This window comes from Delphinapterus leucas, chromosome 6 (genome assembly GCF_059928025.1).
Source record: "Delphinapterus leucas isolate spDelLeu-1000000601 "Yukka" chromosome 6, BTC_Dleu_Yukka2, whole genome shotgun sequence".
NCBI classification, from domain to species: domain Eukaryota; kingdom Metazoa; phylum Chordata; class Mammalia; order Artiodactyla; family Monodontidae; genus Delphinapterus; species Delphinapterus leucas.
In genome coordinates, this window is record NC_143134.1 from 60,447,452 (window position 1) to 60,463,069 (window position 15,618).

General features: G+C 37.9%; 1 protein-coding gene across 3 annotated transcripts in view; it reads right to left on the reverse strand.

Annotated features, from left to right (window-relative positions):
* SNAPC3 (small nuclear RNA activating complex polypeptide 3) overlaps positions 1–15,618 on the reverse strand; it is a 51,780-nt gene that overhangs the window by 9,438 nt on the left and 26,724 nt on the right. For 2 of the 3 annotated variants that reach the window (XM_022573770.2, XM_022573771.3), the window contains exons 6-8: positions 7,517–7,599; positions 6,114–6,278; positions 3,331–3,438 (exon numbers count right to left, since the gene is read on the reverse strand). In XM_022573770.2, the coding sequence (XP_022429478.1) occupies positions 3,331–3,438; positions 6,114–6,278; positions 7,517–7,599 (356 nt within the window). The remainder of the gene's footprint in view (positions 1–3,330; positions 3,439–6,113; positions 6,279–7,516; positions 7,600–15,618) is intronic. The other variant, XM_089913207.1, reaches the window with a different exon arrangement.

The window sequence follows — 15,618 nt, forward strand, 5'->3', positions numbered from 1 at the left end:
CATCCCGTGGAATGTTTTGACATCCCCTGATTTCCATTTCGATCTGATAAATGATCTGTCATGTTTTCCTATTGATCATTTAGAAAAGCATACTGTCAATATATGCAAATCAATCAATGTGATACACCATATTAGCAAATTGAAGGATGAAAACCATATGATCATATCAATAGATGCAGAAAAGGCTTTCAACAAAATTCAACACCTATTTATAATAAAAACCCTCCAGAAAGTAGGCATAGAGGGAACTTACCTCAACATAATGAAGGCCATATATGATAAACCCACAGCCAACATCCTCCTCAATGGTGAAAAACTGAAACCATTTCCACTAAAATCAGGAACAAGACAAGGTTGCCCACTCTCACCACTGTTATTCAACATAGTTTTGCAAGTTTTAGCCACAGCAATCAGAGAAGAAAAAGAAATAAAAGGAATCCAAATTGGAAAAGAAGTAAAGCTGTCACTGTTTGCAGATGACATGATACTATACATAGAGAATCCTAAAGATGCTACCAGAAAACTACTAGAGCTAATCAATGAATTCAGTAAAGTTGCAGGATACAAAATTAATGCACAGAAATCTCTTGCATTCCTTTACACTAATGATGAAAAATCTGAAAGAGAAGTTAAGGAAACACTCTCATTTACCACTGCAACAAGAAGAATAAAATACCTAGGAATAAACCTACCTAAGGAGACAGAAGACCTGTATGCAGAAAACTATAAGACAATGATGAAAGAAATTAAAGATGATACAAACAGATGGAGCAATATACTATGTTCTTGGACTGGAAGAATCAACATTGTGAAAATGATTATACTACCCAAAGCAATCTACAGATTCAATGCAATCCCTATCAAACTACCAATGGCATTTTTCACAGAACTAGAACAAAAGATTTCACAATTTGCATGGGAACACAAGACCCCGAACAGCCAAAGCAATCTTGAGAAAGAAAAACGGAGCTGGAGGAATCAGGCTCCCAGACTTCAGACTATACTACAAAGCTACAGTAATCAAGACAGTATGGTACTGGCACAAAAACAGAAATATAAATCAATGGAAAAGAATAGAAAGCCCAGAGATAAACCCATGCACATATGGTCACCTTATTTTTGATAAAGGAGGCAAGAACATAAAATGGAGAAAAGACAGCCTCTTCAATAAGTGGTGCTGGGAAAACTGGACAGCTACACGTGAAAGAATGAAATTAGAACACTCCCTAACACCATACACAAAAATAAAACTCAAAATGGATTAAAGACCTAAATGTAAGGCCAGACACTATCAAACTCTTAGAGGAAAACAAAGGCAGAACATTCTATGACATAAATCACAGCAAGATTCTTTTTGACCCACCTCCTAGAGAAATGGAAATGAAAACAAAAATAAACAAATGGGACCTAATGAAACTTCAAAGCTTTTGCACAGCAAAGGAAACCATAAACAAGACGAAAAGACAACCCTCAGAATGGGAGAAAATATTTGCAAATGAAGCAACTGACAAAGGATTAATCTCCAAAATTTACAAGCAGCTCATGCAGCTCAATATCAAAAAAAAAAAAAAAAAAAAAAAACCCAATCCAAAAGTGGGCAGAAGACCTAAATAGACATTTCTCCAAAGAAGGTATACAGATAGCCAACAAACACATGAAAGGATGCTCAACATCACTAATCACTAGAGAATTGCAAATCAAAACTACAATGAGGGGCTTCCCTGGTGGCGCAGTGGTTGCGAGTCCGCCTGCCGATGCAGGGGACGCGGGCTCGTGCCCCGGTCCGGGAAGATCCCACATGCCGCGGAGCGGCTGGGCCCGTGAGCCATGGCCGCTGAGCCTGCGCGTCCGGAGCCTGTGCTCCGCAAAGGGAGAGGCCACAAGAGTGAGAGGCCCGCGTACCGCAGGAAAAAAAAAAAAAAAAAAAAAAAAACTACAATGAGGTATCACCTCACATCGGTCAGAATGGCCATCACCAAAAAATTTATAGACAATAAATGCTGGAGGGGGTGTGGAGAAAAGGGAACCCTCTTGCACTGTTGGTGGGAATGTAAATTGATTCAGCCACTATGGAGAACACACACTATGGAGGTTCCTTAAAAAACTAAAAACAGAACTACATACGACCAAGCAATCCCACTACTGGGCACAGACCCTGAGAAAACCGTAATTCAAAAAGCATCATGTACCACAATGTTCACTGCAGCTCTATTTACAACAGCCAGGACATGGAAGCAGCCTAAGTGTCCATTGACAGATGAACGGATAAAGAAGATGTGGCACATATATACATGGAATATTGCTCAGCCATAAAAAGAAACAAAACTGAATTATTTGTAGTGAGGTGAATGGACCTAGAGTCTGACATACAGAGTGAACTAAGTCAAAAAGGGAAAAATACTGTATGCTAACACATATATATGGAATCTAAAAAAAAAAAAAAAGGTTCTGAAGAACCTAGGGGCAGGACAGGAATAAAGACGCAGACATAGAGAATGGACTTGAGGACACGGGGAGGGGGAAGGGTAAGCTGGGACGAAGTTAAGAGAGTGGCCTGGACATATATATACACTAACAAATGTAAAATAGATAGCTAGTGGGAAGCAGCTGCATAGCCCAGGGAGACCAGCTCAGTGCTTTGTGACCACCTAGAGGGGTGGGATAGGGAGGGTGGGAGGGAGACGCAAGAGGGAGGAGATATGGGGATGTATATACATATAGCTGATTCAGTTTGTTATACAGCAGAAACTAACACACCACTGTAAAGCAATTATACTCCAATAAAGATGTTTAAAAAAAAAAAACATATTGTGGTGGGGAACCCAAAACAAACTTATGACACTAAATTCTTCCCTTTTCGTCTAAATGGCTTTTGACTCTGAGCCACAGTTAAATAAAATCTAAACATGCAAAACCACAAAATTTTATGCAACCATATTTTGACGTCATTAAAAATGAGATGCAGTGTTATTTTTATTGAGAAGCTGTGGATGAAGCCAACTTTGTAAACTGCTGACAAGAGGCAGAAAGAATATGGCTCCCTGATGACATACATCATCCAGCATAAATTATCAACCAAACTAAAGTTTGACCTAATCCCTAGACTTCCATTATACATAATTCCTTATTGTCTAAAACATGGCTCTAACCTACTAAACTGATTTGTACTACTGTTTGTACTGCTTTCCTACTAGAGAAAACCCTTTATATTATTTATATTCCGGAGTGTAAATCCTCAAATCAAAACAGAAAAAAACTGAAATACCAAAAATCTAAAGTACTTGACTGTTAAAAACCAATACTTTCCAAGGAAAAATCAGAATCACTTACCTAGCTGTGTACATTTTACAAACAAAACATTTTCTGGTCCACAGCCAATGCTTCTTGATAAGAAGGGGATAGAGTGTCCTATCCAGGCAGTCATTATGATGCACAAGCCTTTTGTACATGAAAAAATAAATGACACTGTAGTGCAAATTTTTGTGATCCGTAATGAAATATATCCTTACCTCAAAATTAACAACACAGTAGGTATATTTTTCAATTTATTGTGTTCCACAAAACACTTTCTCCAAAACAGCATTTGGGATTAAACAATGTTTTCTTTCCTGTGAAACTGCCCAAATCCCTTTTTGGCCATGTGCACTGTGACTCTTAAGACGGAAATACGGTAGGCAGCATTTCTTGAATGTATTCCTTCAGAGAATCCTTGCTTTGCTCAACACGTAGTACACAGTCTGAGCAAGTGTACTCAGTACTATTTTACCTAGATTAAGTGGTTTTGTGTTACAAACATGGCTCTTTTTTTGCTAAAAGAGCTCTCATTAAAATCCAAATCTGGCTTCTGTTATAATGTGAATTGGTAGGACTTTAGTTTTAGGTGTCAGAATTCAGAAATTTTTGTTATAATGTGAATTGGTAGGACTTTAGTTTTAGGTGTCAGAATTCAGAAATTTTAAGTGGGAGTCAGTTCTCACTATGCCACTAATCAGCTTAGTGGGTTTGGATAAATCCATTAACCATGCTGGACCCCAGATTCTTCATCTGAAAAATGAATGGAATGCACAACAGTATTTTAAAGGCCCCTGATAATTATAAAATTTGATTTTTTTTTTTTAGTAAGAAAGGGTAGCAATACATTAACTTCACCATCAGAAAATGATTAATAAACTTTTAATAGTTTACCAACTATTAAACTATGGAATGGCACTGAATGATTAAATCCTCCTGTAAGACAAAAATTACCTGCAGTCAGTTACATTAAAAAACTCCTTAGGAAAGTCCTACAGTGCACATGCTTAACAAGTGTAAATTGTTTTTCCAAGTTGCCTTGAATTTAAGGAATGACACTACAGCAATATGCCTACACTGTAAGAAATGTAAGGAAACTCAGATCACCAGAAAAAAGTCGACTGTCTTCCATCTTATGCTTATACTGAAGCACACTCCCCCTCATTTGAGTGAAGAGCAAGAACATTTTATAAAAACTTAAAGAACACTTTATCGAAGAAGTAAACCCATATAATTTTAAGTCATATAAATCTATGAGGTTTATGAGCTCTCCTGGCTCTTGCTTCATTAATTCTTCCCTAGAGGCAACTGTTTTCCATTCTTTTAACTGCCTCTTTTTAATTTAGCTCAACATCCCTCTGCAGAACTATGAAACTTTGGTTAACTAGATATTTAATGTTTAAATTATGACAAATGAATTAAACATCCCCCTAAGCCACAGAATTGACTATAGGTTCATTTTACTGTGTAACACTTTTGTTTTCTAGCTACTAATTCTCTCATTGGCATTTGCTTAGGTTTCAGTGTACCTGTCACTAATTCAGTTCCTTATTTGCTGACAGAATGGTAAACATGCTTTCCAAATGGGCTACACACCAACGGGAGGTCTAGCAGTCTCAGGACATGCTTCCTTTGTCCCCTGTCCTGCTCCAATCTCTGGACTAAGCTGTTCTCTAGGTCTGTTCTACAGCCATCATTCTGGGAGTTTGCTTTCCCATCATTCTGAGAGTTCCTTTTATGTCTTATCTATTCTGCTTTGCATTCCATGTTTTCTTTTTTCAAGGTTTACTCTTTGTGTAAAGTACTTCTGGTAGCTTCCTGAGAATGAGGGCATGGGAGGTAAATTTTTAGAGACCAGTCACTAAAACTCCAAAAAAGTGGAAGCAGGGACTTTCTAAAACCATCAGAATGAGTATATCATTGCTCCATAAAAAAATCTGAATTGTCTCTCAGAAGAAATCAAGCCAAGGATAGAGCAGGGCTTATTCCTATATAATGGTCCTTCATAAATTGGGAGTTCCTAAATAAGGAAATGAATAGCCTTATTCATTAGAGGTACCAGCTATACAAAATTTATAACTAATCCCTAAATCTCATTTTAGACTATTTCATTCCTGACCACTCTAAATCTTTATCAAAGCATTAAACCTTCATATTTGTCAAATATTAGAATTACTCTTCTCTTTCCCCAGTTACCTTTTACCTCCTTCAAATTTTGGCAAAGAGAAGAAACCTAGAAATATAGCTGCAGATTTGCAAAGCAAAGGGCCTATCTGATATACAAAGTGGATGGCTATTACCTGAATAATAGCTGTCCAATATACAAAGATACTTACTTTTACTTACAGATTTTTAACCCTTTAATAAACAGTAAAGTATTTCTTTTTTTATAATAAATATCCAGCTTGTATTGTTTGTCTTTATACCAGCACTGTCATAAAATATAATTTTTTAATATTTTTTAATGGAGGAAGGAGCCCATGGAGACTCACAGAAGTCATACACTGTCCTCGGGCAAAGGAGAAGCTTCAGTTATTTTTCTTTATTTTTGGCATATTCTACCATTACAAATGGCTCACACTGGTTAGTCACTAAAGTAATTATTACAGATTTTCCAAAAGACAAACAATAGAAGACGCAAATGGATGCAGAGTTGGTCACTGCATAGCAAGCAGTTATTTTCGCTGCTCCTGAACGAAGCTGCAGTGATTACTTTTATTCCTCTTATTTCAAACAAACAAAACTACCTGTGCTTTTATACTGTGAAATAAAGAAAAGGAAAACAAGACAAATAACAAAATGTTCTGAGTTCTACCACTTACCTTATGTCAGTAATGACAACAATGTGTTCACAGTCTCCCTGGTGACAGTATAAGTAAGGAAAACCCAGTTTAATACACAAGTCATTGAAGGTGAAATCTTCCATCTTAGCAGTCTGAAACTTTCCATACCCTCTATCATGGGACTCTGACCACTCAATGATGGTTCTGAGGAGGAAAACGGCAAGGATGTATCACTGCTCCAAGCGGTTTGCAACTGCATATTTCACAAAAGCCAGCTCACCGAATTAACTGGACAGCTACCAACTTGAAATGAAAACCAGAGTGGATGATACATGTTGCAAGTAGGAAGAAACTCTGAATTTTTCTGTATCCATTAGAGCAGCAGTTCTCAAAGTAAGGTCCTGAGACTCCCACAGAGGTTTGTGAGGTCAAAATTATCTTTATGGTAATCTTAAAACTCTTTTCAATTCTTATTCTCTCATAAACGCCAGTTTTCTGGAGGCTATGTGATGTGTGTTATCACTTCAGATTGAATGGAAAATGTGTAACGTCACTCTTCTCACTATTTTATTTTGTTCTGGAAAAGTTATTTTTCACAAAATTGTTATTAATGGTAACTATAACTGGACAATTTAAATTAGTTAATAAAGTATTTCTTAGTTTCAATTTCTAATACAGTGAATACTTACAGCTATAACCCACATAAACAAAAGCTCTTTGGAGTCAATTATTTACAGTATAAAGGAGTACGGAGACCAAGTCTGAGAACTGCTGCATTAGAATATAGATACAGATGGCTATAATGGAAGAGTTTACATAAACACTCAGAAAAAATATACATATATACTCTATTTGCCAGGATACCAATAATAGAAGTATGGTAATACTTTTATGTAGATAACATGATATCAGACATAGATTTTTCATGTTATGTACATAAGCAACCTTATATACACATATCCACTCCAAACAGTATACACTGGACAAGAAGAAAAAATAGTGAAAGATTAATTTACTATCAACTAAACATGAAGAACAGAGATTAATAAAGTGTTTAAGTGGGATTTAATCTTTTTTTTCAGATGTATCTAAGGCTCAACACAAGGTTTACTATAATTTCTGAAACAGCAGATAATACATTTAAAAAATAATTCTAGATAGCTGGCAAAGATCTTGAAGTGGTCTATGTATGTCTTTGGTAAGAAAATTTTCTTCTTGGGGTAAAAATGTGATTAACTTACTATAACCTAGGCCAACCAGATAACTTTGAAAATATTTTAAAAATTCAGAGATACTTTTTAACCCCAAAACAAACAAAAAACAATCTAACAAAATAATTCCTTGGCAAAGATTCTTAAGAGACCAACAATAGAATTTGTGGTGATAACCCTATTTTGACAACGAGAAACAGGAAAGACTTTAGGATTTTTGGAAAGTTATACCTGCTCAAATCTCTGCATTCAGGGTATCTTTTATCATTGTAAAATATTCCTTCAAAATAAAAGAAGGCTGATTTATATAGGTCCTGAAAGAAAACAGATGGTATTGAGAGAAAGTACAGTATTAACAATTATAAAATTGCTCTAAGTATTAATTCCACATTTGTGTGTCATAAAATCACACTAATATGTTTTACAATAACGTCATGCAACTTCATAGAATATGTTCAGTTCATTAATTTATTATTTAACAGGAACCTCCTATGTGGGAAGTATTATGTTGGTTACCAGGGATAAAGATATAAAGACACAATCCTTGCTGCTATTTTCAATTTTATCCTTTTGTAGTTTTAATCACTAGGTTTGATTTAAATTTGTATATTGTCTTGAGATTCATGAAAGGAACCCAATTAGAAATGAAATAAACTTTAATATTATTTTATTATATGCATACACGGCAGTGATAGTTATTTTGGATACCAGAACTAAAAACGAAACAAAGCCACATCTTTGATGTTTCCCCAGTGTTAATGACAATGATCATGGAGCTATGTTGTTCTGTCCTTTTTTGTACTTTCAATGGGCTTTTATAAAAATTCCCGCTGTATATTTTCAGTAACTCTTAGGCAGGCAGAATGTGAATATCTATTCTTATTCAAGCAATCTTGCCCAAAGTACCATAGAACCCTCAGGTTTCAACTTTCAGACTACCAGACTTTCCATCAGAGGGGTGGTCTCTTAATCCTGACCTTATAACAGAATTATAAAAATACCACAGACCAAGTCTCACCTCAGATCCATTAAGTGAGAATCTCTGATGATGTGGCTCAGGCACCAATATTTTCCCAACCCCCTCGGGAGATTCAGATGTGCAACCAGCGCTAAGAACCACTCTGTTAGACTCGTCCTTCACCATTTGCTTAGAATTAGACCCCTGGGTGAGAGTCAGAAGACCTATGTCTTTTTCCTACACTTACTCCTCAGACCTCAGTTTCCTCACCTGTACAGTACCTGCCATGCTATGCTATCTTATAGGATTGTGGTGAGAATCAAAAGCAGTTTATGAACTATAAAAGATATACAAGTTTCAGGCATTAAAATAATATCACCCTAAGATAGCCTAATTTCTCTCCCTCGAAGCTTCGATTTTTCTTTCTTATTTTTCTTCATTCCCCCACTTACAGACACCTGGCACTGGCATGAGACACCCTTCTAAGACTGGCTATGCTATTTCTTCTCAGACTACTCAACTGAATCTCCTGACCCTCTGTTTCCCCGTGTAAAATCTGAGTAAAGCCAATACGTTCTTCCCATGTGGTTGCAGAGGTAAAAGGATATAACGTACTATAATGCCATGCCTAGCTGCTGTAACACAAAATACACCACTTACTATACTTCTAAACCTTCAAACAGGTAAGCTAGGGTCCAAAATAAAGATTCTGAAAGAATCACTACTGCCTTATTTTGGAAACAAAACAAAGTTTAGTGTATATAAAAATATGTTCATATAGAACTTCATCTTAAGTGATTCAGGCAGTTTAAAACCTTTGGTGTAATTATTAATTAGAATGGGGACTCTAAAAGAACAATCTTTTCATTATATCTTTTTATTATATCATTATATAAACGGCTAGAAAAGATGTGAGTAATCTCACTATCAGTTACTTTTCATTTTCAATGGTAACCAGAGATCCTCAACTAACTAGTTTCCCTATTTGTCAGCTAATTTAGCTGACCAAGTTGCAAGGGAGGGAAATAACCAACTGACTTGGAAAAACTATAAGAAGTATTACTTCTGTTATTAATCTAATGTAACCTAAAAGTCTACCTGTTACTATTTCAAATTTATAAACAAAGTAATTATGGATAACTAGTATGATCATTTGAACAAAGTCATTATCTATATGTCATTTTAAGCATCTAATAATCATGTACTCTCTTGCTATCATTCAAGTCAGCCGCGTTAGAAGCTCAGCAACATTCCTAAGATTTGCTGTGAGAAAAATAGTAATGGGGGAAAAGAAGTGTCAGAGAAGGCTGGGTAAGAAAATTTTTACAACTTAAATTTATGTTACCATTTTTCCTATACCCAGGCTTTACTTATAATAAGTAATAATAATGTGTGTGTAAAGTATTTTCTCAGAGTTTCTCTAAGTAAGACCCTTAAGAGACTATTGACAAAAAGAGATTGACTAATCTGAGCTATGTTAAAAAGATTGATAGATCAGACATTAAAACCTGAAGGACCATTAAAAACTAACAAAAACAAACCTGAGCAGAAAATACTGACACTGATTTTATACATATATTTTAAAAAGGTACTTCATTCTTGAACTACTATAGTCTAAAACAAACATTAGCAAAACATTATTTTAGACATGGCTTTTCAAAGAGATATAAATACACTGGCCCAATTCTCCTAGTCCTCTCACACACCAAATTCATCAAAGAAAGTATTTTGTTCAAATCTTGTTTATTGGCTGGAAATAAGATTCTCATTTCCTCAGCTACAAGAGCTGCAAGTCACTAATTTGTTCCATGATTACCAGTGAAATACATGCCAAATATCTCCCTGTCAAAAAAACCATTATAACTTAAGGACCTATTTTCAGTTTGTTAGGTGTAACAATGGCATGGGGTAAACAGATGAAATAATTCTGGCAAAATGGTGAGAACTGTAATGGGTACATAAGGGCTCCTTATACTATTCTCTTTTACATGTGTATGTTTAAAATTTCCCAAAGCAAAACTTTTTTTTTTTTAAAAACACTGTAAAATACAAATGCCAATCATTGAAATAAAAATCTTTCCACAGGCCAAACAACTATGAGTTCACGTTTCTAAAACATAGCTTAGAAAAAGGAGGCAAATGAAACAGGTCCCTGAACAGGCAAAGATTCCACAAAGCCCATGTACTAGAATCTTGCCGTTAATCACAGAACAGCTCAAGTTTTCACTCAGTGCTTGTTCACCAAATAAATAAAAGGGTAGGGAAAGATGTCTAAAGCCAGGCATAGTACCAACATGGCAAAGAAAGAACGTGGGGCTTTGAAGGCAAGCTGGCAATGGTCTGAATCCAGCCTCTACCACTGCTTACTGAACACAGGTAACTCATGATGATGCTTTGACCCATCTTTTTCTTACCTGTAAAATGGTGATAATTCTTTCCAAAGATCCTGTACTATCAACTAGTGTACTATACAACTGGCACACGATAAGTGCTATATAATCAGAGGATATTATTTTAATACATGGAAGAGGCAGAAACAATGAAACATCAGAAGGATAAATAGGACTATGGGTCATTTAGTCCCCTGCTGAGAAAGCTGCTGAAGGCATGAGCACTGATGTACAAACACAATAAACTAAACAAGTCTGGTTAAAAACACTCTCCAGGATTTCTGGAGCTAAGACTGATTCCCAGATCTGACTCACCACTGTGAGCGGTCATGACATGGTCAGAATAAGGAGGGTGAATTCAGATTTTTCTTCTTAACTTGATCTTATAAACTTATAGCTACACCTTGTTATTCTTTTTTCCCCCAGAGTGGAGAAACTTTGCAGAAGACTGCTTCTCCTTTAAAAGATAAATCTTCTATTTCCTGGTGGGCATACAGCCTTGAGATTCCACTTGTTTCTCTTTAATGTTTACCTTCAAAAGCGCCAAGCTGGCAAACCTGAAGAACCCAAATATCTTAAAACCACTTTCAATATAACTAAAAAACTATGCTCGTCTCCATGCCAGTCACCCAAAAGACTGGAATACAGCCAGCCTTGTGGGGCAGACAAACATATCAAATGGTATCAGCATATTATTATAAAGCACTATAATGGACAAACGAAATGGGGCCAGAGTGGCAAACAGAGGACAGTCAAGAAGAACCTCATATAATAAGTGAGAGAAAGGGCTTCCCACCCATGTTCAAACACTCAGAGGCATAAAAAAGTATGGTACGCTTGAGCCAGATAAATTCATTGTGGCTGAAAGATAAGGTGTAAAAGCAGGGGGTGAACAATATAGAAAGTTCACTTGAGAATCACCATTACAAAAGGCCTTATATGTCAGCCTAAGGAGCTTGGACCACAGGCAACAGAGAACCACTGAGACTTTTAGATTGGAGAATGACAGGATCAATTAAAAAAAAAAGTTTTCAGAAAGAACAGACTTATTCTTTTAGAGCAGTTTTACGTTTATCATAAAATAGGGAGGTACAGAGGCCTCCCATACACCCCCTACCCACCCCAACGCACAACCTGCCCATTATCAACACCACTCACCAGAGTGGTATATTTGCTACCAAGGAGGAACCTAAACTGACACATCATAATCACCCAAAGTCCACAGCTTACTTTACAGTTCACTCCTGGTGCTCGATTTGTTTTTGAAAGACATCTTCAGTGGCAGGTATGGGACAATCTAAAGGTGGGGAAACCAGTTAAGAAGTCTCTGTAATAGTTCCAGGAGAAGATGCTAAGGGCCCAAACTAAAGCATACGGCAGTGGGAAAAAGAAGTCTGGAGCTATTATGGCAGGATAAACAGCAACGGAAAGGGAGAGTTTCATCTGAAGAAAAAGGGAGATGGTAGAATAATGAGTTTAAGACTAATTGAGCTTGAGGTATCTGGGTTCATTTATTCAGCAAAGACTCGGGCACTTCCTCTGTGTCAGACATCATCACAGGAATACATCATTGAACAAAACACAGTCCCTGCCCTCGTGATTCAAGGGAAGGAAGACAGATAAATATATAACATGATGTTAGGTAGTGATGAGTGTTCTTAGCACGTCAGGGAAAGAGAATACTAATACAGGGAAAGACCTCTCTGTCGATGCAACATCTAAAAGAAGAAGAAATGAGGGAGTGAGCCATCTGAATACCTGGTGAAGAACACTCCAGGGTGAGGGAACATAAGATACAAAGGCTCTGAGCAGGACCCTGCTTAGCATACATGAGAAAGAGCAAGAATGGCAGGTTGTTTGAAGGCAACAAGTGACAAAGAGGGTGTTAGGATATGAAGTTGGGAGGCAGACAGGACCAGATAATGGACCACAGTAAGGACTTTGTATTTTATTCTAGATATGAGAGAAAGCCACTATAGACTTTCAAGCTGAAAAGCAGCGGGATCTGACTGATACTTTACAGTATCATCTGGCTGGTACAAAGGATAAACAGAAGTGTGGAAAGGGGCAGGAGGAACAGTCACTAGGCTACTGAAAAAGTCCAGGCAAGAGATGATGATGATTTAACCAGCCTGGTCCTGTGAAGGAGCAAAGACATGGGCAGATCCTAAATATGATTTGAAAGTAGAGCCAAAGCACTTGCTGATGCCTTCAATGTGGGATGAAAAGGAAGCAAAGATGATTCCAAGGTTTTTAGCTAAGTCACCAAGTGTAGAATGAGTGTATTTACTGAGATGGGAACACTGGGGAAAGTACAGATTTGAGGAAGAAGGGAGAACTAGAGTCTGTTTTTGAACAAATTAAGTTTGAAACGGCTATTAGACATTCAGTAATTGTCAAGGAGGCAGTTGGAAAAAATAAGTCTGGAGTTCAGAGAAGATGTTGGGATTGGAGATAAAAATCTGGGCTAGGAATCTGGATGAGATCGCCTAGGGAGTATACACAGAGGAGAGGTCTGAGGATTGATTCAAAGGGCTTAATAACATTTACAAGTCACGAGGATGAGAAGCATCCAACAGAAGAATTAAAAGTCAGATAGGAAGAAAATTAGGTGGGTGTAACATCTTTTTTTTTTTAATAAATTAATTTATTTTTGGCTGCATTGGGTCTTCCTTGCTGCGCACAGGCTTTCTCTAGTTGTGGTGAGTGGGGGCTACCCTTTGTTGTGGTGCGCAGCCTTCTCATTGCAGTGGCTTCTCTTGTCGCGGAGCATGGGCTCTAGGTCCATGGACTTCAGTAGTTGTGGCACACGGGCTCAGTAGTTGTGGCTCACGGGCCCTAGAGCACAGGCTTCAGTAGTTGGGGCACACGGGTTTAGGTGCTCCGCGGAATGTGGGATCTTCCCGGACCAGGGATCGAACCCGTGTTCCCTGCATTGGCAGGCAGATTCTTAATCAATGCACCACCAGGGAAGTCCCGGTGGCTGTAACATCTTAAAAGCCAAGTAAAGAAAGTGTTTCAAGAAGGAGTATTCAATTGTGTCACGTGCTGATGAGAGGTCAAATAAGATGAGAACTAAGTCTATGGTGGCATCAGTAAAGTGATTTTGGTGGAGTGGTGATGAATAAAAGTGAGTGTAAGACAAAGTGGGGGGAGAAAAAGAGAAACAATGAATTGAGGTACTATTATTAATTCTTCTTCTTAACTCATTAACTCTTGAGACAGTTTACTGAGAAGAAAGCAGAAAGATGAGATGGTAGCTAGAGGAAGATACAGGGTCAAGAACAGGTTTAGAATGGGAGATGGGAGATATTACAGCCCACTTGTGTACTGATGGGACAGCTAACAGAATGGAAAAAACTGATGATGCAGGGAAGAGAAGGGATAAATACAAGAACAAAGTCCTTGGTTATGCAATGGCGAATGGAATCCAGTAGACACCTAGATTGGCTTTTGATAGCAGCAGGTTTAGCCCATCCATTGTAACAGGTGCGAAGGCAGAATGCATGGGCAAATGGGTAAATGTGGGTAAAAGACAATGGAAAATTCTTTTCTGATAACTTATTTTCTCAGTGAAATTAACAGCAAGGTTTTCAGCTGAAGGTAAGCCACAAGGAAAGGATGTTGGCAGTTTCAGAAGGAATAAAAGTTACCTTGAAAAGTGGCAGAGTGTATCGACTATAGAGAGGTGGTAAAAATGCCGGGCAGCACTGAGGCTAAGTGAGAATGCCCAGTGACGCTTACAAATAATGGGTTTGGAAACCAAGAGAGAAAGAGATTTACAAAGATTGGAGTATACTTAAAACCATGAAAACTGCGGGGAAAGCCCAGAAGAACAATTTAGAATAAGAATTAAGATGGGGCTTCCCTGATGGCGCAGTGGTTAAGAGTCCGCCTGCCAATGCAAGGGACACGGGTTTGAGCCCTGGTCCGGGAAGATCCCATATACCACGGAGCAACTAAGCCCATGCGCCACAACTACTGAGCCTGCGCTCTACAGCCCGTGAGCCACAACTACTGAAGTCTGTGTGCCTAGAGCCTGTGCTCTGCAACAAAAGAAGCCACCACAACGAGACGTCCATGCACCACAACAAAGAGTAGCCCCTGCTCGCTGCAACTAGAGAAAGCACGCATGCAGCAACGAAGACCCAGTGCAGCCAAAATAAATAAATGAAATTTATATATTAAAAAAAAGGCTGATCCTGCATTTATTTAAAAAAAAAAAGAATTAAGATGAAACCTAAGTTATAATAACACCTATATGGCTGGTGATAAAGGAATGAGCCAAAAGAAGAGATTGTGATGGTTCTTGTCCAAACTCTTATCTCCATTCTAGTTGTTCCAAACATGCTGCCCGTCTTAAGTATCCCAGTAAATCTGAGGTCCTCTGCCAGAGTTGTACCAGGTAACAGAATTAGGTCAAGCTTGCTCTATGATGAAATTCAGAAGGATCAAGGCCCTACTATTATTGAGTAAGCAATCCCTTCTGGAAACTGTAGGTGGCCAGTCTGACACTTGGGTCCTTTCTATCCTGATCCAATGAGTATGCAGGGTTTCTCTGTCCTTTTGAGAGCAGCACCCTGGGAAACACCAGCAAGGATCATCACCAGATATTACATCCCTCTTTGCTTCGATCCTTGAACTAACAGGTTCTTCTATGGGCACTGATGCTCTCGGGTGGACTCCAACGCTTTGCTGGGGGCAGTTATGACAGACAAACTCATAGAGTTTGAAAGAGAAGAGTGAACAGCAAATTCCAATGCTACAGTGATGTCAAAGTGTATGAACATGGAATAGAGACCTATTGGTTAGACAATTAGGTGGCCTATGACCTTAGAAAGAAGAGTGTACAGAAAATGGTTGAGAAATAAATGGGAAATGAAGAAATCAAAACTGAATATAGCCTCATCTTTTAAAAGGTCTTGATGGCAAAAAGAAGGGAAGAGGGACTTTCCTGGTGACGCAGTGGTTAAGAATCCGCCCAC